Genomic DNA, 23,837 nt, shown 5'->3' on the forward strand with positions numbered 1-23,837 from the left:
ACGAAAAAAATATTGAAAGGGGTTGGAGAGCGAAATGAACAGGGAACAGACCCCCTAGTAAGTATATAAATTAAATCATATTTTAAATTGTAATATGTATACTTTAAAATTTAGAATTTTAAGTTTGATGTAAGTACTTACTACTTTTAATGTTATCAGCTGTTATAATTATTACACGATTTTAAATTATATATTTAAATACAATTATAATTTTAAATATCTTACTGTCCATTATTGAATTCAAATACATACGTAAATTATGATCAATTTAATAAATTAATTAGTGGTTTGCCATTTTTAATAAAATAAAAATGTTAGTAAAGCATCAAAAATCAATAACAATACTGGGTAATATTTTACTTATTAATAAATACAATTAAAGTTTTAATCTACTGGCCATTCTAATGTAAATATGAACTTAACATATTTCAGATGTTAAATATTAGGAAACAAAAAAACAATTATAGTACCTAATTAATAGGTCACAATATGTAATAATGAACTTCAATTTAAAGTGAAGAAATAAAAAAAAATGCACAGTCAATGTATAGTTTAAATTTAAATGCATACTTATTACGCGTTGTGCACATATAGCAATTAGTAATATATAATTAATATCAAAAAATAATTTCGCAACAACATTGAGGAAACGAATGAGTTTAAACGATTTGTAAACACAACAAATACCCTTGAACCATGGCATAGACCGATTTATATCTCCCAAGAGCCCTGAATTAAAGCGTTCACAGCGTAACTATGGCAACGCGTACGTACTCACGTGTCTTCGTCCTTTCAGCGGGTTACGATACCTGTTATACAGAGTGGTTGATTTAATTAAGTTTAGTTTGTATTGAACGAATTTAATGTACCACGAATGATTTATTATTATATTTATATTTATTATTATATAATATGTACTATTATTATATTTTTAATTTCAACGATGGATTGGCAAATATTTAATAAAAACGTATTGGGTGTTAATTAGATGTTACATTTGGAATAAACCAATTTAACAAATTATTATTATACTTTTCACATAACACTTTAGTGAGTAAATAAAATATTGTAGAGATGTACATAATTTATTCATTTTTAACCATAAGTTATCGTTTTAAAATCGTTTTGACAAATATTAATAGCAACGTTTTCAGTTTTTTATGAATAAATCATATTACTTATATCGTTATTATTAAGTATTTTCGGAGTATTTTCTTATCCATATAATGTTATTTATAAATACAATTAGAAATTGTCTCATATTCATTATGTAAATGATTATTGATATTTAATAAATAAGATGCATAAATAATAGCAAGTATGAAAATTAAAAGTCACATTTTTATTGTAGGATAATAAATAATAATAAAATAATAGTACCTAGGTAGGTCGTACGTATTATTAGGTAAGTACATAAAATAGTTAGGACAAGAATAATGTAATAAATAATATTAGGTTGTTAATATAATAATATATATAAATATATACCTAATATAGTTGTCGTGACGGAGGGCAGTGTTTTGGGGATCACAAAAATACAATTAATGTGCGTTAAAACAAGTATATAGGTTGGTACTTTAATAAATTTTTGTACTCTCCGTAAATTGATTGTATAAAATATTAATTATAAATATTGCTCATACATAATCATTAGGACAAATATAGGGGGCTTGAGCCTAGGGGGGACATAGATTCCCAAAACTATGCCAAGTCCCCTCAAATGAAGTCTTCGTCAAGTAAGTACTAATTGTAAATATCATTTGTTTTCTACAATTTTGGGATTAAAACTATTGAAAAAAAAATTTAATTAAAATGTTGTTTTTGTGGTAAACTGCAGTAGTGCAGTTTACGTTTAATAGGTGTTTAACACGGCAGACGATAAGAATATCGTTGTTTTTTCCGCTGACAATATGGTAAGAGAATTATATGACCCGGCCATGTTATTTTACCACAGATATATCTATGCGTGTGTTCGTCAAATATTTCGTTTGCTTAATAAATGTTGCATATTTTAATGTACATAACGATGTAATATACTAATATATGTAAATTTGTATTTGTGGAATTGAGTAAGCCCAGCGTAAAATGTATTTAAAATGCCGTTTTAGTTTTATACATCATACGTGTTTAAACACTGCAGCAAACGATAAGAATATTGTTGTTTTTTCTGCTAAAAATGTGGTAAGAGAATAATTTGACCCTATAATGTAATATTTTACCACAGATACCAGCCATGCGTGTGTTGTCACTTTGTCAGCTATTTCGTTTGCTCAAAATTTAAATGATTTATTTTATGTAAATAATAATAATAATAATAATAATAATAATAATTTGTATATGCGTAAGCCCCACGTTTTTTCGTAGTGGATTTGAACTCCCACCAAAAAAAAATGTGTGGCATTAGTGTAATAATATAATATATATGTGTACGTGCGATGGATTTAAATACAAAAATAATGCGAGAAGGTACCTATAGTGCCTACGACACGGGGGTTTTCAACTGGGGCCTTATGAATTGCTAAAAAAAAATAGTTATTTTTTATACGACATTAACATAGTTGGATACGTCAGTACGTGTCACATGCACATTATCACAAGTCATGTATATTGAAATAATAATATTGTTAAGTATTATAGTATGGACAAAAACAAAAAAACACTTATCGAAAACATTGTCAGCGCGCGTGAAAGACACTTCGACCGACGACCGTGCACAACACGTATATAATATATTATTATATTGTATATACATCGAAATTTAATCGTGTGACGACATACCTATTATTATTTCGTTTATCGTACGTGTTCTAGACCACCTACCATATAGCTAGTATAGAGGTACTTGTTTGCGCGCGCGACCGCTCTGTATACCATCGTGACTGCTAACGGTGTCGGGGGCGGCGAGTGCGCGGTAGAACTGCAACTTGCCGCCCACCGAAACCGTACGGTCGTATATACTGTGAATGTGCGACGGCGGCGGCCGACAACGTGTTGCATGTTTACGTATGGCAGACAATAATATTATAATATTCGCCAGCCGCTGCCCCGTACAGTACAGTACATTCAGTACAGTTTCTCCGCCGGCAGTGTGACGTTGGCTCTCTCCGTCCACCGCGACATCATAAAATAATATTATATTTCGTTGTCGTCACGCATATATTATATTTATAATAATTTAAAATATTTATACCAAAGTTATCGACGACGACGAATATAATCCATTTCGAACTGGACATAATAATATCACCGGCACAGCTAAATACATAATAGTTATATTATAATATAAATATATAATATAATATATTATCGTTCTGAACCGACCAATTTTCCAAAAAACACACAAGCCCGCGGTCGACCGTGTACGGGATTTTCGTGGTATCCAAATAAAACCGACATGGACCGACTGAGAGTGATGACCGGCGCCCGGCGCATGTTCAACGGACCGCTGCACAAGTGTTCCAAAACTTCGGAGGGCCACTGTCGCACGTCGCCGTCCTGGACTGCGTCCGGGTCGCACGCGCCGTGCACGACTGCAGCCGTACGCATGTTCGGCGCCACTTCCTCCCGTTCCACCCCTTCGTCATCAACCGGACAGATAATTTTGGAATCTCCGTTCGGCACCGTCAACCCCGTGGATGTCACCCTGCCCGAATACATATGGAGGAACGTGGACAAGTGGGAAGACAAGCCGATGATTGTAAGTAAATACTGGCTATACATATACCTATACCCGACAGTCGTCACAAAGCGAACATCCTTTACAGCCTTATAGCCTATACTATAGGCTATAGTGAATATTACACACGATGAAGGCGGTTAATATGTCGCGCCAACGCAACGAACCCGGCTTTCTAATTTCTATTTTTGACACATACCTAATAGCAATGTTATAACTTTATAAGATTACTTCGAACCCATTATAATACTATGTACGTTATTTGTACAATTTCGTAATTTGTAAATACGATGAGTTAAAATTTTTACATAGTATTCGTATAAAATTAAGGGCCCATAAATAAATATATTGTAGACATGTAGTATAGGTATATACTCGCTACATACGTATTTACTCCGCGGCGACGTTGAAACGGTTTTAAATTCACGCGAAGAATGATTGTAATTCACTGTATATCCATGAATTTAAAACTGTTTTAACGTCATCGTACGTATTAATTATACCCACTAATTACCTACAAATAGGCGGTTCCACCTGCAACTGTACCACAACGAACTTTACGTCTTATATTCTTATTGTACGTATAATGTCGTCTCCTCTCACACACAGGACGTATCTCTGACTGACCCTGGTATTTTTTATCGTATATGCTCTGTTTCTGCCTGCGAAGTTTCCTTTATATTAACGATGTCTATACGAGATGGGCATCGACGTGGTGCGTTGTTCGCGTTAGATATGGATTTTACCTTGTGACCAGTGTAATGTATAATATAGACTTATTCAGCATTGTTTCTGTACATAATACATTGTACATATTTATTTATTATTTACATTTTCTAAACCAATACTTCACTCTCATTACTCATTTGTGAGTTGTGACTACTGATTACACTCCTATAATAATATTATTGATGTCCTGGACTGCGCGCAAGCGGTTCATAATTTAATAGGTATGGCTCCTTCATCGTGACTCGTGGTCATCTGCTTTTACACACTTGCCCAGCACTCGCTCCTACCTGGTTTCTCGTGGCTCGTGCGGCTATCTACTTCCTGAATTCCCATGTCATCAGTGATTGTATTTTCACCTCAGCTATTTAATAAATACGCATAAACATGTATGCACACGCTCGCCCCACCATAAGACAACAACGTAAATCGGTATACCGTACGCGTTTATAAATTATACGAGTTAAAAGTATTAAGAAAGTCTGAAAATATCAGTTCCTAATAATATCTAGATAATCTATATTATATTATGTTTATTAAATGTGCCTATATGGAGGTAGTATTTATATCATTCAAGTTTATGTATATAATATATCATTTGCCATGGATCCATGTTATGGTAATGACACGATTAATAAAATAGTGAGATTTCTTTTTTATAAACTCGATTTTTACCATACATATGTGTTTTGGTGGTATGTATATATAATAGATAGGTACCTTATCTATCTAGATATATCCTAGAGTCACTACGGGATACGGTCACTACAATGAAAGTAAATTTTCAAATCACATTTAAACGTCCAGTACCTACCTATAACCTGTAGACAATTGATATTTTTTATATTCATAACGTGACGCGGTGGAGTGTAACTATTATACGGAAAAAACATCACTACTATTATAATACTACCTACATATTCATGGACCACGGTAGCTTATAATATAATTGTATGTATTAGAAATACTTAATGCGTAAGACATGTTTTACACATGAGTAAACTCATATAGGTATTAGGTAGTATATGTTCTGAGCGCATATACGTCATTACAGTATTATACACACTACACACACGACCGACGCAAATATACTAAAAGAGTTTTTGATTTAGAGTCAACGAATAGCTATTTTTAATCTGTGCGTTTTTCGGTTTAGAAAACGTTGTACTAGAATTACTGTGCGCAAACATTTTACAAATCGAAGTATTTTCAATTTATACGCAGAGGAAAATAATTACACTTGAAATTAAGTGTTAGTTTAATATAAAATCATATTATTTAATTTATCAATTTAGTATGCAGTATGCTATAATCACATTTAAATATTATTGTACAATAATAATTGTACGATTTGCTGTGAGCAAATATAGATTCTATTTTAGATAATTGCCAAATTGTATCATAATTCACAATATTATCATTTATCAAATGTATGTATAATGTAACATTATTATTCTAATTATGTATTCATCGTTCAATAATTGCAGATATTAACAAGAATTAACAATGATTTCATAATTTTTTTTTTAGCATATTTAAAAAAAATAAATAGCTCACTAGCTGCAAACCTGCAATAGTATTTATTTATTTGATACTGTAGTATAGGTGTACTATACTTCTATACTGTCTACTTTTTATTATCGAGTACTGAGTAGGTAATGAGTACATATAACATACGAAAAGTGAGATAACTACATAGTATGGCTTGCATAACTCGTAAGTACTTAGTTCTAAACAAACATTGAATGCCACTAATTATAATTTGTGCGACAGTAAAACAAATAAATTTAATAACTGTTTTCAATTTTCAAATATTATACTAGGTACCTACTTATAATAAAATACGCTGGATACCTATGATCTGTAATTTTTTTATATTGTAGATTATAAAGAATATTACTCCGTGTTGAATTGCACTAAATAGTAAAAACACCATGATTAGTGTCTGCAGAATTTAAATTTAATAGGAACCTTACATTTTTTTTTATGTTTTTGTTTATTAACAACGGTCACAGTTTCAATGATTCTTAATGTCTACTGAAAAAAATTCGCAAATTCTAATTATTGTTCTATAAAGTACTAGATATGTTCAAACGTCAGACTAATTTTTTGTCTGCACTTATTATTATTATGAATAAGCTTACATGAAGTTATATTTTGTAATTAAGTTTTTGAAATGTATATAAAGGCGCTTAAAGAAAGTGAACGTTGATATTTATATAGCTAGGTGCATCATATTAATGTACGTATTAATTGTGTTATTCCTTTATAATTGTATTTGTGTAAAACAGTATAATTATGTACCTTAAAACGGACAGTGATTAAAGTCCATAAAAATTCTTTATGAATAGAAATTTTTTTATTCTAAATGGGCGTTTGGTAAAAGTATTTTGATAAATATTTATCATTTAATGGTATAAAACATATTATAATATGTACACCATACTAAACACAATAATCATTATGATTGTTATGAACTTATTTTGAACTTTGGGTACTTATATTAATATTTTATTTTGATTAATTTTCTATACATCATTGAACTATTGTGTAATTGGTTTACATATGAAATAATGTATGTGATAGTATGAAGTCCAACTTTGATAGCTTTTAAAGATACAACTGGCAATAGTGCAATCAACTGTAATTATTGTATATTTATCGCACGAACAGTTGACGCTTAAAATTTTTTTTTATAGAGACAATAACTTTTAGATAAACGTCTTTCCGCGTACGGTGTATACGATACTGCTTGTTATTTAGTTATTTTCTTAATCTAGTTAATTTTTGTTGCACTTGTAAATAATCGTAATATAATTACATTATTAAGTATTTATTATTTTCATAAACCTACTTTGCACAAATTTGCAGTGCAATTTATAAATGCACGAAAATGATTATACAAAACATATTTGCCTAGAAAGAATAATAATATGTCGTGATGTAATATAATATAGTTGGTACTTGTATATAATGTTCGGAAAATGTTGTAAATTATACTAAATAGTAAATAGGTACGTTAACATTTTTAATATTCAAGGGGAGGTAGGTAACGGATAACATATAATGCACATAATATAATAATTTACTGAAACTAATAAATAATAACGTTTATTTATTACAATATTATTTATATTATATACAAATGAGTTGTAGGAATGTTTATAAAAGGTATTGACTAGGTATATATATATTGATATGTTATTTTTCTATTCGGTTATTTAAATAATATGTGCAGTATCATTATTATGATACAGATAGCCAATAGGTAGGTATCACGTATATTATGTTATAGCGATTTGGTAGTGCACAGTGCACAGTACGCATTATAGTTAAGAATATTTTACGTTATACAGGTATACCTCCTATATCAATATTCAATATTCTCAATCTGGTCAATCATAACATAAAAAACTTTTATTATAATCCATAAACTAGAAAATTACGCTTAAATGGAGTACAATAAATTCAGTTATTTACGCGTTCATTTTATGAGTAATGCGGACGAATGTTCAGTTTTATTAATTACCCACTCATTAACTGTTAAAATTGTATTCAAATATAAATTTACATACCTTACTTTCTTATCATTTATACGCATCAGATATAATTCAATACATTGATTATTTGCTGTACAAATTGTATTATATTTTTGATTATTTATATTATATGGTATTGTTTTATGTATTTACAATTGTTTGAATCATAATCGTTGGGTTTATTATTCTTAACTCTTAACAATTTATAAAATAATTATAATAATTGCTTGTCGTACGCGTTCACAATAATGCAAATAATGATTTCCTGGTTTTGAAAATTAAAATAATTATTTCAATCAAAATACCTTATACAAATATAGTCTACCAACAGAGGCAACGGCGACCACGGCGTATTTTATTTAGGTACACGTACATATGACATAGTTAGATAATATTAGAAAACCTCGACCTTGTGGCGGCTGTTGTTGTGTTATACTGTTTTTTTATTTGTCCGTGGTTATCTACTTTTGCATACACTCGTACACTATAGCCTTTTGAACGCTACCCGGTAGTTATATCGGTTCATTATCTAACACATCGTCCCGAAAATTTATTGAGAAATAAGCCAATTTTTGTTTATCATTTCCTGGTTACTAAATCATTTGATCGCGATGTACAAAGTAGAACCTGTCAAAAGTCCAAGTTTTTTTGTTTTTATAGAATAAAAGCAAGGTGTATTGATAAACAATAATACTATTATTACTTAATATGTGTTGTATACTTTCAATATACCTTGAATAAAAGTAATGTTTTATCATTGAAACACTATATGTCTATACTCATTACCTACTCTGTTATAATTTCAATATGCATTTCACTATTTCAGTATTCCTCAATACAAACCTATTAGATACCTATATAACTAGTATAGTTGTCAACTACAAACTTGGGCATAAAATGTTAATAGTTTATCATGATAATTGATTAAAAATCATGGTTATACCTAATGAGCCGTCATTACGTGGCTCAGGACTTAACTTAAGTAAATTTTCCACTGAAAGTGTCTGACGCACGTGGTACAAATGTACAATATGTTTCACACAAGCCTTGTCAAAGCATGGTGGAATTTTTAACTAAATATAGTTAAAGCTAAAATACTTTTTAAAAAAAAAACTAACAATTTATATATTTAAGTTAAGTATAGTCACGTAATTAAAAATTGTATGAAGTATAGTAACTTAGTTAGATTTTAAGTTGGTCGATTAATACCAATCGAGTTTGAAAAAATTTAGTTAACTATTAAGAAAACCCATTATATTTTTGAATCATAACTTCTATTATTAGTTTTTACTTTTTATACTAGAAAATATTTATTGAAATTTAATAATAGTGTTTTGATAAATTTTATACTTTAAGAAATAGAGTTCATAAAAAATTAATTTAAATAGTTCCACCTATTTTTTTAGATTTTTAAAAGTTACTAGTACCTACTATACCTAGTTAATTTTTCCATTACCGACAAAAGTCAGTGGCGCAATTAATGATTAGGAGTGTTGGGTGTGCAATTCATAGGGGCCCCCGGGGTTTTTATGGCATATTATATTATTTGTTTTAATATAATAATACTAAATATTAATGTCTTCACTCTTTTAAGTTTGGAAAATTCGAATTACGAGCACCCATGCGAGAAACCTGCATAAAATTAGGTTTATTATATTATAACTAATGGTTATTAACTATTACATGTGAGAAAACAATATTTTTTAGAGATACAATAAGGTATGACTGTTTTTCATTCTTGCTAGCAGGTAATGGCCCCGGTCTAGAAATTTTCACATGGGCCCCTTATTATCAAGTTGCGCCACTGGTCACTAAGACCAACCCTAGTTTCATTTTACATATTAAGTTTTTTATTTTTTGAGCATATCTTTACACATTTTACATAGCCACATAGGTATTTAGTATACTGTTTTAGGAAAATGTATATTTCTACATATTATATTATTACTCTAAGTTAATGGGGTAACTGTGGCGTAGTCAGGTGGTGGGGTAGGGGGCATTGACCATGTTTATCTTAGCCTATATAATAATATTATATATTAAACAAAATATTTCACAAAAACCATACATAGCGTCCCAACCATACAATATTGCTGGATGCGCTACTGATTGGAAGTACGGCTAATTTTAAGTTTTTTTGAGCTTATATAATAATCATAATACTATATTATATAATGCATTTTATAAATCGATTCCTTATATATAATATCTAGGAAAAAAGATTAGCCGTTGCATAATATGAAACTTATTAATTATTTTTGTTACCTATAGTTACTTTTCAGTGATTTAATTATGAGATTTATTGGTAAATACTAAACTATAAATGTATTTAGTACCTAGTAATAATATTACTAATTAGTAATTACATTGTAATATTGTACCGCAATAAAATGTATTTTTATGAGTAAACATACTGGTTGGTACTTATATGCGCTTATTTACCTGATGTCTACGGCGTATTAAATAATCATTATAATTAATACTTACATTTTTTAATTCTATACAATTATGTATTTTATAATTGTACATAGCTAATTTATTGATCACACGTATTTAAATATTAAATTTTAATAACATTCCTATGTTTTTAGACGTGCGGTAGCAGTGGAAGATCATACACTTACGGCGAAGGTCGCTTGATTTGCAAATTGTTCGCTAGTACTCTTATTTCGAAACTTGGGTTGAAAAAAGGTGATGTGGTTGGGCTATTATTGCCTAACCTACCAGAGTACGTTTTTGCCATTCATGGAGCTCTCGAAGCGGGACTAGTCGTCACTTTTGTTAATCCTCTTTACACTGCCAGTAAGATATTTTAACTAGGAATCGTGTAAGATTCGTACTTATTATATTTATTTTTAGCCAATGTCAAATCATCATTCATTGTTCTGTTTTAGTGGAGGTAAAACGACAGTTCGAAAACGCTGGTGTAAAGCTCTGCATGACGATCTCTTTATTACTTCCTGTAATTAAAGAAGTATCCCCTAGCCTCAAAGGTTATGCGGGCACCATAGTATTTGGCGGTGAAGAAGTCGCAAATGAAAAAGCTCGAGTGTATGATTTCAAGACTTTAGTGTCAGGACAATCGCCTGGCGAACTACCAAAATCGTTTGCCCATGAAGTTGCTTTATTGCCATATTCTAGTGGTACAACCGGGCTTCCAAAAGGTGTGATGTTAACCCACAGAAATTGTGCTATAAATTTGGAACAATGTATAAACAAAGACATCATCAGTTATGAGCCAACAACTGGTAATATTGCTAAGTTTAATTATTATTTGTTAATATCGAAATAATATTTGAAACACGTAAATAAGCAGCCATTCGCATTTCGCATGGTTAACATTCATTGGTAATTTTATTTTATAGATACCTACCAAGAAAGAGTTCTTAGTGTTCTACCATTCTTCCATATTTATGGCTTTAATGGAATATTAAATGGAGTATTGTCGCATGGTCTTCATATGATTACCATACCAAAATTTACTCCTGAATCATACATTGAATGTGTGCTTAAATATAAAGTACGTATATTTACATAGTATTATGTAAAAAAAAAAAAATTAAGAAAATAAAATAATTATTATAATATTTTGTGTAATCATGAAAATAATTATTATTTAGCCAACTTTTCTGTTTGTGGTGCCTTCATTACTGTTGTTCCTAGCCTCGCATCCATCAGTAAAAGCAGAACATTTAAGCTCAATCAAAGAAATCACATGTGGTGCTGCACCAGCATCGAAAGGTCTTATCGATAATTTTTTACTTAAAGCTCAAAAAGACATTAGAATCAGACAAGGTTAGTTTTATTTTTATTACTTACCTATATGTATTCATAAAATATATACTATACATTTATACAAAGACAATATGTACCTATATATTGTAGAAGTAATATCCACTACATAATATAGTATGAAGTGTCGATGTGGGCATGTGGCTCAAGATTTGGCTCTCGCCAAGTAGTGGTTTTGAAAAAAAAGGTGGAGGTGAGCGATTTGAAAACAATGGTACAAATAACTTACGTTTTATTCATGTTAGTTGTTACCCATATTTTAACAGTAAATATTATTATAAAAGTGATATTTACAGTTAATTTATATAAATTATTATTTTATAATATATTAATATATACATATTAAAAAGAAGTAACCAAGTCACAAAGATGGTGGGAACAATACCACAAAACCACAACTGCAGTGCAGGTTCGGCATAATAATCTTCAATGGGCATTGAGCCTACACACAAAATAAATGCAAAACAGATTATTACCATCATAATATTATACGTCTTATAGATACTGTCAATGGTTAACTTAATTTTCCAGGTCAAATATCATATCTAGTCATCTAGAGCTAGATACTTGGTGACTTATCTTAAAAAAAGATTCTCTTACTGAATATTTATTTTTAATAAACAAAATCGTTAGGTACCCCAAAAAAAGTTTGACAAAAAGAAGAAACATGCAAATAAAAATGTGTAGGTAGGTACTATTGATTTATTTGATTTATCCTTAACATGAGTCAAATTTCTATAAAATCGAGAATTTATTAAAGCATAAGAAAAAATGTAAATGCTTCAAGTTCTTGAGCATAATCATACATTTGTTCATTGTCCAGCCTTAAACTAATATGATTATTGCGGGACACGGGTTGATAATTATATCGTTTGTTGAAATAAATATATTAAATTGATACAATTCACCTACCGGCTACCTAATGTAATAATAATAACTAATAAGTAATATCAAAGAAAATAATTAAAGCACAGTATGCCACTGAGATATTTTCAATTTTTGTCTTATGGCGTTGGGCCCTCGTATAGAAAAATAAATCTCGCGGCCCGGCCCCTTGCGATCGCCGGGTAGCTAAGTGGTCCAGACTGACAGTGGCACTGGGACTGGGCCGATGTATTCTATTTCCAATTTAACATTTCCAGGTTATGGAATGACCGAGTCATCTCCCGTGTCTTTATACACAAGAGTTACATTGCCTGAAAATAAAACTGGTAGTACAGGACAACTTGTACTAAGTACTCAAGCTAGGGTGGTCAGTTTAACCGATGGCAGCGACTTGGGACCACATAAATCTGGAGAACTATTAATTAAAGGACCCCAAGTAAATTTGATTTAACTATTCATGGATTAAAATATTGAAACTGGCCGATTCTTAAATTCATTTTGCTTAAGGTGATGGCTGGATATCTCAATAACGAAAAAGCAACAAAAGAAACTGTGGACGAAGATGGTTGGTTACATACTGGTGACGTTGCTTATTATGACGAGGACGAATATTTCTTCATTGTAGACAGAACAAAGGAATTGATAAAAGTCAAAGGAAATCAAGTAAGTGGATATTATACACACCTAAGGACTAAGATTAATTATTGTTCAGGTCATCAATAAATTTAAATTTTCAAACATACTTATTAGGTACTGAGTAGGTTAAGTACTCATACAGTTAGTCATTTAGTAAGTATAGTATGATACCTATATACTTACACTGCATTTAAAAGGTTAGTAGATACTTACATATAAATATAATTTCAATTTATTTGTTCAATTAACAGCCTTTACGGTGATTTTTTTAAAACAATTTCCACCTAAATATTATCAAAGGGCAATAGATTAAATTAAGGTAAATATTTTAGGAACTACACGCTCATTCAGATTTGGTATAATATAGGTACTATGGGATGGTAAAAAGAAAAAATGCACGGTACTTTTATTGAAAATCGTGAAAAACTAAAAAAAAATGTAACATAAATGTTTATTAAATTCGAAGTTAAAAACGTATACCGTTTTTGGGTTTTAATATGTAGCTAAAGCTTGATAATTTAGTACGAGGTTTTAAACAAGTTGGTCTTACAGCACTCTAAAAATATCGGAAATATTCAGACAGACCTATTAAAAGAATAAATTACCTATACGTAGATGGTACCTAGTTTTTTTTTTTTTCAAAACATTTGTAACAAACCATACTTACACGCTTCGATAAAGCCTAAAACTTAGATCAATTTTTCTTTAACTATCTACTTTACTTCCTATACAGTCATACAGACGTAATATAATGATGTAATTTAGTAGTGAGAAGAGTTGCAGGGTTTGCAAAGTGCCTATCTACCCTCGTCCCTCATGCATAAAATACAATCATTCCAATTTTCAGGTTCATTTTTAAAAATTGTACCAGTTGTCCTATTATGCTAGTAAAAGTGTGGTTGTTTCCTACTTGTATTGTGTTTTTTATTCTGTTAAATAATCGAAACAGTTATAATAGATTTAACACGGACAAGCTACATTACTTAAGGCGCGTCCAGACGTAGTTGGATTTTCTCGTGCGGCCTTCGTTGGCCACGTGTCCAGGCGACTCATAATTCGACTACAATGATTTAAAAATTAAAAATTAATAAAATTAAGTAGGTACTGATGCCACGCGGCTTTGCTGAAAAAACGTCCACACAAGCGTGGTAGGTATATAGCTTTCCTTTTATTTAGGCTTTACGACTTTACTAGGCCGATCGGACATTTTGCAGCGCGTTATCCAAAAAAGCCGCAGAAAACGTGACGTCACACGGCTAAAACTGTTCCTTCTGGAGTTCTTGACGCGCCTTTATTCGTCAACTTTGTAACAATACACTTTTTCGTACTTGACCATAGACGTAAATATAGTTAAAAATCTGAGGATCAAGAAATAAAAACTAACACGTATTAAGTTATAACATAATTTATTATGCTTACGAAGAAATATTTAGGGGGGGGGGGGGGGTTGTCTAATTTAGGTAGGTACAAACGCCGTATGAAACGTAGGTTGATTTGACATTTCATTTAGTACATTCTTTACTTGGTAGACGGTAGTTATAACAGTTTAAGCACAAGGTTATTAATAGTTAATAGTAATTATATATTTTTAAGAACTCTTTAATGGACCTACGCCCTAGTACCTACCGAATACCTATACTACCTACCTACTATAACCACTACTAAACCAACATTTAATGACTTAACCAGACATTGTAAGAACGGCCTTTAGTGGATAATTGTATAAACGTTAAATCGTATAATACATTAGTTTTTTTTTAAATCTGATCATTTTAGATTTCTAATGTAATTTATTATGATGTTGTTGGAATAAATATTCACATATTGTATTATAATAAATATTTATAGCTTATAAGTTACAACTCATTAACTGCTAGGTACTACTGATAATAATTGAATTTATAATACTATATTCGGGTATTCTACTTATTGATTACAAACTATAATTAAAACCATATTAATTATATACTAAAGACAAATTAAGATAATGAGTATCTATTTAGTCTACCTATGAGAATACCATTTTCTTACAATGATGAAATAATTACAATTTCAGTATTAAGTATACTTAGGTACCTACAACTGTTTCAGTTTATAACACAAAATCTTATCTTGATTATGGTTGATTAAAAATAATACCTATATGGCTATTACCTACTCATTATACTTCTTTTTTAATTATTTAAATATTATACATACATATATGATTTTGTTGTTATCCGATTATATGAATGAGTGCCTATAATAGTAGAGAAGCTGTACCTACCCAAATAATATGAAAAAATATTTTTGATTTCATTCAACTGTTTTATAGGCCTGTATAGTAAATACAACTGACAGTTAACCTTAATAGAAATTTGTTTTGGCCATAAACTGCATAAATAATTATTGATATTTCATAGTTATTTGAGGAGACAAACAAAAAGGTCAAGGCATATTGAATGTGGTATTGTAATTGTAATTAACGATAAGAGAAAAATTAAACAATACACTTACCTATGTATTAAAATTAAAAATAAATTTGTAACATTTAATTAACATGTTATCATATGAAAATTTCAGTTTTATATTTAAAAGAAAAATTATATTTTATTTATGTAAACTACCATTTGATTAGAAGAATAATAGTAATCATTACGATTATTGATAAGATATATAAACTTCTAAACAATAAGCTTGTATGTTGTACTTAACTTTTTTTTTACTGTTAACATTTTGATCAAAGTATTGATAATGATCAACCATGTTTGCTAAAACCGTATATCCCCCCTCAACCCAAATTCCTAATTACGCCAATGGTTGTACATAAATTACTTAATTACATTCAATTTTTGTAAAGGTTCTGTGCTTTTTTATACACATAATTTAACAAATAAATATTTATCAATATAATATAACTAAGTAAAATTATGAGTTGTAATAACTAATAATAATTACTGACATTTGATTTGATTTTCTTGTACATTTGAAAAAGAAAGCCTATCTTCTAAAGACAAATAATGAAAACGCTTTTATAGTTTTTCTTTTATAAGTTATATTATATTTAAACAAATTTCATAACGATATTAGATAACTGTTCATAAAGGGGATGATAATATTGATAATGTACAAATATAATTTATTGTACTTCAAATGGAAAATTTTTTACGGTTAATAAAATATTCAAGCAAAAGTTATTCAGTCATTCAAACAAGATAGTACAGAGTATAAATTATAAAACTAACTAGATAATTTAGAGATACAAATGAAATTTTTTCATCAAAAATAAAGCATTTGTAATTACATTTAAAAATAAAGTGTATTTGACACACAACAATACATTAAAATAGGAATGAAAATATATAGATGTTGATACTTTTTATTTAGTTAACAAATATGCATTACTTTAAGTGAGTTTTTTCTCTGATGTAATTGTATTTTTTATTAAAAAATATAAAATAAATGTGCCTGTATAAGACGAGAAAAAATTATACATTATGAACAAATAATGTATTGAGCTACAAATAGTTAAAACATGGATTATTTTTAATGTTTTAATAAAAATAAAAATGCTTTATTCAAAATATACTACATTTTTATTCATTTACAATTATATATCAAAAAAAAAAATTGATTATTGATTATTGATTTAATCAGAATAGCAATATATGCAAATAATTTTGTACAGTAAATGAAATAACTTATTCTGAATTTATCACGTAGGTACATATATAAACATTAAATTTTACATAACTTTTACCTAATTGATAAAATTTCATTATTATTAACCTAACCAGTCAATGTATGTAATATTCATTTAGGGCTAATATTTACTAAGACTATTCACTTTCAGTCAATTTATTTTCATCCTGTACTTGAGGTTCTTCAACAGTTTTATTAGGTTCCGTTGTCTGGATGTCTTCATTTTCTTTAACACTTTCTTGTGGTATAACGTCAGGGATAATGTCATTTTCTGTCTTCTCTTGTTCTACCTCCATATCTATAGAAATTGGGTCTACAGTAGGTACATCAACAGTAGATTCACCAACTTGTTTGTCATTTTGAATTTCTGTAGGATTTGTACATTCTTCTTGTACATTATCACTAATTACTTCCAATTCCATACTTTTGGATACATCTTCAACTTGTACATCCATACTTTCAAGATTTTCGTCTGATTTTTCCAACACAACTGCAGTTTGTGATACGTCTATATCTAATTCTACTTTGTTATCAGAATCAGGAGCTTGATGAATAATTGAGCCTTCTACTCGATCAGCATCTATTGGTGTTAATTCCAAATGATCCAATTTATTACTTTCTACAATTGGCTCTTCAGTTTTTGGTTTGACAATTTCAAGGTCTATATCTTGGGATAAATCTTTAAGCTCATCAACAGGATCACTTACAATTTGTTCTTTAACTTCAACAGGTTGAATTTCACTGACTTCAGAGTTTAACTCTTTTGGTTGGTCAACTGTAGATTCATGTTCAGCAGAAACATTTGGTGGGACATCAACATCGACCGGTTCGACATCAATATCGACCGGTTCTGCAACTTCTGTAGTAGAATCTGTAATCTGTGTCTGAAGTGGTGTATCTTGGGTGATTAATACTGGAGTATCTTGTTTGGGTTCTTCAGGAGTAATATTAGGTTCAACTTTGTCTGTAACTTGTGCGACAAGATGATCTTTTTGTTCTGTCTTTGATTCATCCAGTTTTGTTTCAGGAGTTTTCATTGATTCTAGTTCGTTCAGAAGACTTTCAACTGTATCATTACCATTTAGGACACTTGTGTCTGTAATAACATTATTTTTATCTACCAATTCCATACTGATATCGGACTCTTTCCCATTTTCCCAACGGTCTGGGACGCCATTGACAATGGGCTCTTCTCGTTTGGGTCTCAACTCGCAAGTACTGACGACCAATATGTTTTTTTCTACAGCACGCATAAATTTGTCCACACGGTTGTACTCTTTTCTTGGGCAAGATAACAACTCACAAAGCCTCTGAATTGTGAACGGGGGCCCATTGAAAGTGTCAAAACGCTCCAACAACATGGTCTTCATGGCCTCGTAGTTGAATGGATCGACATTTGGGTATGGCGGTATGTCAGACAGCGCAGACTGTTCCACAAATTCGGCAATAACGTTCATTATCTTCTCACGGATGAACGGCTTGACCAGCGTCCACTGGAACAGTGTGTTTCCGGTCTTTGCTACGTACCTTAGGTACTCTTCCAGTTCCACGGGAACCTGTTGCTTGTACATCTGGTACATCTCCAGCATTTGCATGACCAGTTCCGCGTTTTCGATCATTGTGGACGCTGGATGGTAGTAACATTAAGTGTACGGTACCAACCTGTGCGTGTCTGTCGTCCTGCGATTTCCTTCCGCTTCACCAAGGTCCGGGATGTTCGTTGACGGGTCACGCGAAAAAAACACAACGCGAACGGTATGCAATAATAATAATAACGTATAAATGTTTAATATTATTATTATTATTATTGCGGTTGTAAATGTTGTAATATTAAAAATACCGTAAACAACAAGTCAACCGCTGTCGAATGGTACTGTCGAAATGCTCGGAAGTCGGAACGAAAACAGATAAGGAAACAGCACAATTACAACTACTGGCGTAAAGCGCACGCGCCCGCGTCATGGAACAGTGCCGAGTGTCAACACAACGCAGGCGAACCATGGTTTCTCGATAAAGGAACAAATAAATAATAAAAATAGCTATAGGCGCCAATAACTGCGGAGTCTGAGACCAGATTGGCAGAGTGCATACTGCACAGTCTAATACTTTAAATTAAAATATTATTTTTTTTTTTTTTTTAAGTTTTTGACTTTTGACTAAACGCAGGGTGCTAAACTCGACCAACGGCTTGAATTTTTATTTTTATTAAAACAATTTTTGCGCTTCACAATTTTGTTACATCATATTCATATTATGGCTGTAGGACATTTATACTTTTATGTTTAACGATCTATTATACTCCAAGATTTTGCAGAATATGCTCGCATTTAATATTTATGTTCATTGGCGAAGACATATTAAAGAGATATAGCATCGTGACAAAATAATAATAGTATTAAAGTATTTTTTATATAAAAAAAATAGTAATAATACTTACACACTTTTGGGCTTCTTTCGCCTCCAACAATTTATAAACCAGGTATTCAATACTTTTCCTTGTACCCACATCACGGCATCGTGCCACTGTCCTGTGTAAACAATTCAAATTATATATACCTATAGGCTATAAACTCAAAGAATCGACTGACTTTTCGAAAGCGAATTATTTTTAGTTAAAAATGATCTATTGTTTAAGAGATCAATTTATTAAAAATAAACTTAATTATATATCATATACCTATTGATATATTATGTGTAGGTAATAGGTATATACTGTAGGACGTAGGTTGATTATATAAATTTTAAGATATACACAATACATAATATTACCATTGATATATACATGCTACATGCAATCAATGATATTACCTAGCAACTAGTCGTCTATACTCTATAGGTCAGTTCTTAAATTTGGAGAGGGTGGAGTAGGTAACTGTTATTATAAAAAAAAATGTAGCATATCCCTCCTAAGTGCTAGTTATGTCCTAATCGCAATAAATCATTTCAATCTTCAGGTACTACATATTTTTTTTTACACGAATCTAATTTTTTCCAATTCAAGCATTGCCCTAGCTAGGTTGGCCTAGGTGAACCGTACAATAAATTAAACCATAGGTACATAACTATACTTTTAGGTTAGTGTTACATATACACTATATTATTATATACCATATATTATGCTAGCACTTTGCGTGCTACATTTATGATTTAACATGTATTTATTGCACTAATTAATACCTATTTTGATTTAAATTTTAAATATTTTAACTGAGTTTAAGGACAGGGTCGTTGGGGGTCATACATATCCCTCAACCAATACCCATTATTTATAGTAAGACTATAGGTAGTTTTACAAAGCACTATAACAGTACTTATTTTGTAATATTAAGTACATATACTACAAAGGAAGGTGTTTTATAACTATATGTAAATCATAAATAACTACCAATTTGAATACCTTTGTATAGCATACTTCTTATATAATTATAATTAAAATGTAATAATTCATTTTTTTTTAAGGTCTCACCAACTGAATTGGAAAATTTGATTTCCGAATTGAAGGGTGTTGCTGATGTGGCTGTAGTTGGTATACCAGATGTACTGTCTGGAGAAATTCCAAGAGCTTTTGTTGTCAAGCGACCAGGTATGGACATAGATGAAAAAACTATATTAAGCCATGTTGAAAAGAATGTAGTAGCATACAAAAAATTGGCTGGAGGTGTGAAGTTCTTGGACATGATTCCACGCAATCCATCAGGCAAAGTATTGAGAAATGAACTTAAAGTGTTTGGCAACAATCCAAGCGAACAACCACAGAACTGAATTTAAATGATAAAAATATAATTGTTTTAAATATAATTGAATATTTATTTATTTATTACTGGTGTTTGCATATTTAATATTTTATATGTGCGGGAACTGATATATAATATATATTAGACCAAATCGGCGAATAAGTGTATATTTTTGATAGTTAATAATATAAAACACATTCAAAATTATCCAAGAACCAAGTACCTATTTATGTCTAAATAATTTTGTTATTAACTTTTGTAATTATCTGACAAGGCTATAAGCTGTTAGTCTTTACGATTACTTTATAAAATAAAATACAATTAGTTGATTTTATATGTATGTATATTATACATTATTTTAGTAATTGTTCTGGAAATTTTTTTTTCCTTTTGAAATGTTTTAATATTTATTACCTCTGATGATTATTGAATATTGATTGTTAAACTGTACTTGTATGTAATAATAAAAAAAAAAATGTATAGTAAATTTTAAATATTTTAACTTTGTATAATAAAAGGTGTTATTAAAAGAAGAAAGATTTATTTTATAAAGATGATAATGCAGTGTCTTATAACTTATTACTATATATACCTATATCTTATTTGATTAATAAGAATCCATTTATTGATTATTCTAGCTTTAATAAAATGTGTATCTAGCTCAGTAGTTACTTCAAAAATAATATATTTCTAAAAATATAAATGGGAATTTGACTTTTGCGATTGAGAAAAAAATTTTATTTTTAAATATACATATGAACAGAGGCTCTATATAACTATTTTGGAAGTCCGTGGCATCAAATTAGTAATAACTAAATGTTCACAAGGTGAACTTATTAGTTAATAATTAATATTTATGTAAGTTATTTTCAATTATCGTTACTATAGTAAAATAATGAAAATGTGATACACATACTTGATTTTAAAGTTTGAATGTTTGTGAAGATAGGTATTAATATAATCAAAATAAGGTCATCAAATGGTTTGATTTCCTAACAATGTAAAATTTAAAAAGCAATTAACAATGTGTAAATTTAGTGTTAATAGTATGTTATTATTTTAAAATTCAACAACATAATATTTTAAGTTTTATAATTTCACTATATTTAATAATTAAATGTATATGTACATATTTTGTATAAAAGAAAATAATTTGAGTTAATTACATAGTTAATTAACTTATTGTTAAATTTTAATTATAACATTTATTTAAACAAATACTTAGTTTATTTCAAACAATTAAACACAACAATGATATATAAAATATGAACAACAAATATCTTTTAATTGAAAAATAATAAAATCAGTCTTGAGAATGTTGCCATATAATATTTTTACCCATCAGTAAGTTATAAATTTTTCTTGTTTTGTTAACATCAATTTTTACCAAACTTCTAGCAGTTTTTAAAATTATACCTTTTGATTTTTCACACTCGTTTATAAGTAATTCTTTAAATTTCAAATATGATTCTGGTAACATTTTAATCAGTGCACAAAGTTCCCTCTCATCATCATCAAGTTTTTGGAAACCTGGTAGATTACAAACATTCATACGAGGCTTTGAATTTTCAATAATTCTTGATGTAGATGATCCCAATGGCCTTATTTTTAAATATTCTTCTCTTTTGGCACTTAATTCTTTATAAATATTTATTTGAGCTATTTTAGTTAAACCGTTTTTACGATAAACAATAAGCTTATGAATTTTAGCTAACAATTCATGCTCTTGTTTAAGATTGGTAATAAGTAAATCAAAAGCCAGTGGTTTTATTAGGTGTAAATAACGAATTAATCTTCGCATCATTTCTGGACCCAATATCATCTGAAATGAAGTTAGATTTCATAAAAAAAACTTCAACAAAAATAAGAAATTATTGTCGATACCTCCATAGACTTAATCCATAACTGGTGTTTATTAAACGCAATAAGTCCATAGTCTTTAACAATTTCTCTTCTTCTATAACGTTCATGCAGCCTCTCATTAAAAATGTCAAAAATGGTTGTATTCAGCCGTTTGTAAAATACATTTGATTCTAAAATGGTTTTTGATTCTTGATCAATCCATGTTGGTTCATCTAATAATTGTAAAATGCATTCAGCTTGGTTATCATATTCTTCTTCAAAAGATCCCCGTGCTGGTTGATAGCCAGCTAAACGAATAGCTAATTCATATTGATGGTGTGATTCTATAAAATAAAATAAAAATTTAAATGATTTTACAAATTAATGATGACAAAATCAGTTCTTGGATTTAATAGAAAAAGTAGTGAAAGAACAAAAACTATTAATTAAGGTTCAATTTGCATGTGTCAAATAATAATACTTACTGATTTATAAATAAATAAATACCTTCTAAATCCAATGTATCACCAATAGCGTTTGTCATATTTTTATTCATGTTATCAAATCTATCAAATCTAAATGCATTTTTGTTCACACATTCTAGACCTTTGATTTTTGGATAAAGTACATAATTATCAAAGTAATGACATTCACATTCTTTTGGTGATCTACCTAGTTTCCTAGCAACTTTATCCCATGACATAGTATCCATGTATGTGTCGAGTAATGTGATTTCTTCATGAGCTGCCCACAAGTGGTCACCAATGTCAATGGCGTTACACAGAACTTGATACGGATCCGTGTTCTTATGAACATTATCTGCGGTACCAGCTGCAAAACATTGAAGGCAAAGACTAACGCCTAACTCTATACAGGCAGTGGTCGCGCACTTGATAAACGTATGCTCGAGCCAAAGGTCTGTAAAACAAAACCTGCAACACAATTTCACTTTTTTCGAGAACATCTTACAGTGGCCGTGATATGATTGATATCAATTATGGCATCGGTATGGGCAATTCATAGAAATGTAAAACATGAACGTTATAGCGTGGCATGCATTTGCGACAGATGGAGTGACTATAAAATATAAATTTTAATAAATATTAAATCACAAAAAGCAAAAACGATAATATTATTATATTCAATATTGTTTTTTGAATATAAATTGTGCGGTAGATAATGTGTTAATGATACTAGATAACGGTAATAATGATAACATTGTGTGATAAGGATTTAACCTCAAAAACTTGATATTCATCGAATCGATTCATACTTCAGCAGGTAAATTGTTTATGCGGGCTCGTGGATTTTTACCGCGCTTTTCTG

The 23,837-nt window shown here is 29.9% G+C and overlaps 3 protein-coding genes across 3 annotated transcripts; 1 reads left to right on the forward strand and 2 right to left on the reverse strand.

Moving 5' to 3' along the window:
* The first annotated feature begins 3,037 nt into the window (after nucleotides 1-3,037).
* On the forward strand, nucleotides 3,038-21,206 carry LOC132944198 (uncharacterized). Its single transcript, XM_061013422.1, has 8 exons — nucleotides 3,038-3,697; nucleotides 10,533-10,743; nucleotides 10,836-11,189; nucleotides 11,307-11,461; nucleotides 11,562-11,736; nucleotides 12,876-13,054; nucleotides 13,126-13,281; nucleotides 20,395-21,206. The coding sequence occupies exons 1-8, from the start codon at nucleotides 3,395-3,397 to the stop codon at nucleotides 20,695-20,697; spliced, it is 1,836 nt and encodes a 611-aa protein (XP_060869405.1). The 5' UTR covers nucleotides 3,038-3,394; the 3' UTR covers nucleotides 20,698-21,206.
* Nucleotides 16,263-18,860, reverse strand: LOC132944199 (serine/threonine-protein phosphatase 4 regulatory subunit 2). Its single transcript, XM_061013423.1, has one exon. The coding sequence runs from the start codon at nucleotides 18,552-18,554 to the stop codon at nucleotides 17,073-17,075; it is 1,482 nt and encodes a 493-aa protein (XP_060869406.1). The 5' UTR covers nucleotides 18,555-18,860; the 3' UTR covers nucleotides 16,263-17,072.
* Nucleotides 21,207-21,735: 529 nt separating the features above from the next.
* LOC132944200 (transcriptional adapter 2-alpha) lies at nucleotides 21,736-23,676 on the reverse strand. The gene is made up of 3 exons (XM_061013424.1): nucleotides 23,019-23,676; nucleotides 22,554-22,855; nucleotides 21,736-22,491 (listed from the first exon to the last, which is right to left on the reverse strand). The coding sequence occupies exons 1-3, from the start codon at nucleotides 23,473-23,475 to the stop codon at nucleotides 21,973-21,975; spliced, it is 1,278 nt and encodes a 425-aa protein (XP_060869407.1). The 5' UTR covers nucleotides 23,476-23,676; the 3' UTR covers nucleotides 21,736-21,972.
* Nucleotides 23,677-23,837: the final 161 nt, after the last annotated feature.

This window comes from Metopolophium dirhodum, chromosome 5 (genome assembly GCF_019925205.1).
Source record: "Metopolophium dirhodum isolate CAU chromosome 5, ASM1992520v1, whole genome shotgun sequence".
NCBI classification, from domain to species: Eukaryota; Metazoa; Arthropoda; class Insecta; order Hemiptera; family Aphididae; genus Metopolophium; species Metopolophium dirhodum.

What these genes read in the sequence shown, in the direction of transcription:
- LOC132944198 (XM_061013422.1), top strand. Translation starts at nt 3,395, where the DNA reads ATGGACCGACTGAGAGTGATGACCGGCGCCCGGCGCATGTTCAACGGA. An exon ending in CAGTTATGAGCCAACAACTG is followed by an intron (nt 11,190 to 11,306) that starts GTAATATTGCTA and finishes TTTATTTTATAG; the next exon opens with ATACCTACCAAGAAAGAGTT. An exon ending in TATTAATTAAAGGACCCCAA is followed by an intron (nt 13,055 to 13,125) that starts GTAAATTTGATT and finishes ATTTTGCTTAAG; the next exon opens with GTGATGGCTGGATATCTCAA.
- LOC132944199 (XM_061013423.1), bottom strand. Translation starts at nt 18,554, where the DNA reads ATGATCGAAAACGCGGAACTGGTCATGCAAATGCTGGAGATGTACCAG.
- LOC132944200 (XM_061013424.1), bottom strand. Translation starts at nt 23,475, where the DNA reads ATGTTCTCGAAAAAAGTGAAATTGTGTTGCAGGTTTTGTTTTACAGAC. An exon ending in TGATACATTGGATTTAGAAG is followed by an intron (nt 22,856 to 23,018) that starts GTATTTATTTAT and finishes TTTATTTTATAG; the next exon opens with AATCACACCATCAATATGAA. An exon ending in TATGGATTAAGTCTATGGAG is followed by an intron (nt 22,492 to 22,553) that starts GTATCGACAATA and finishes ACTTCATTTCAG; the next exon opens with ATGATATTGGGTCCAGAAAT.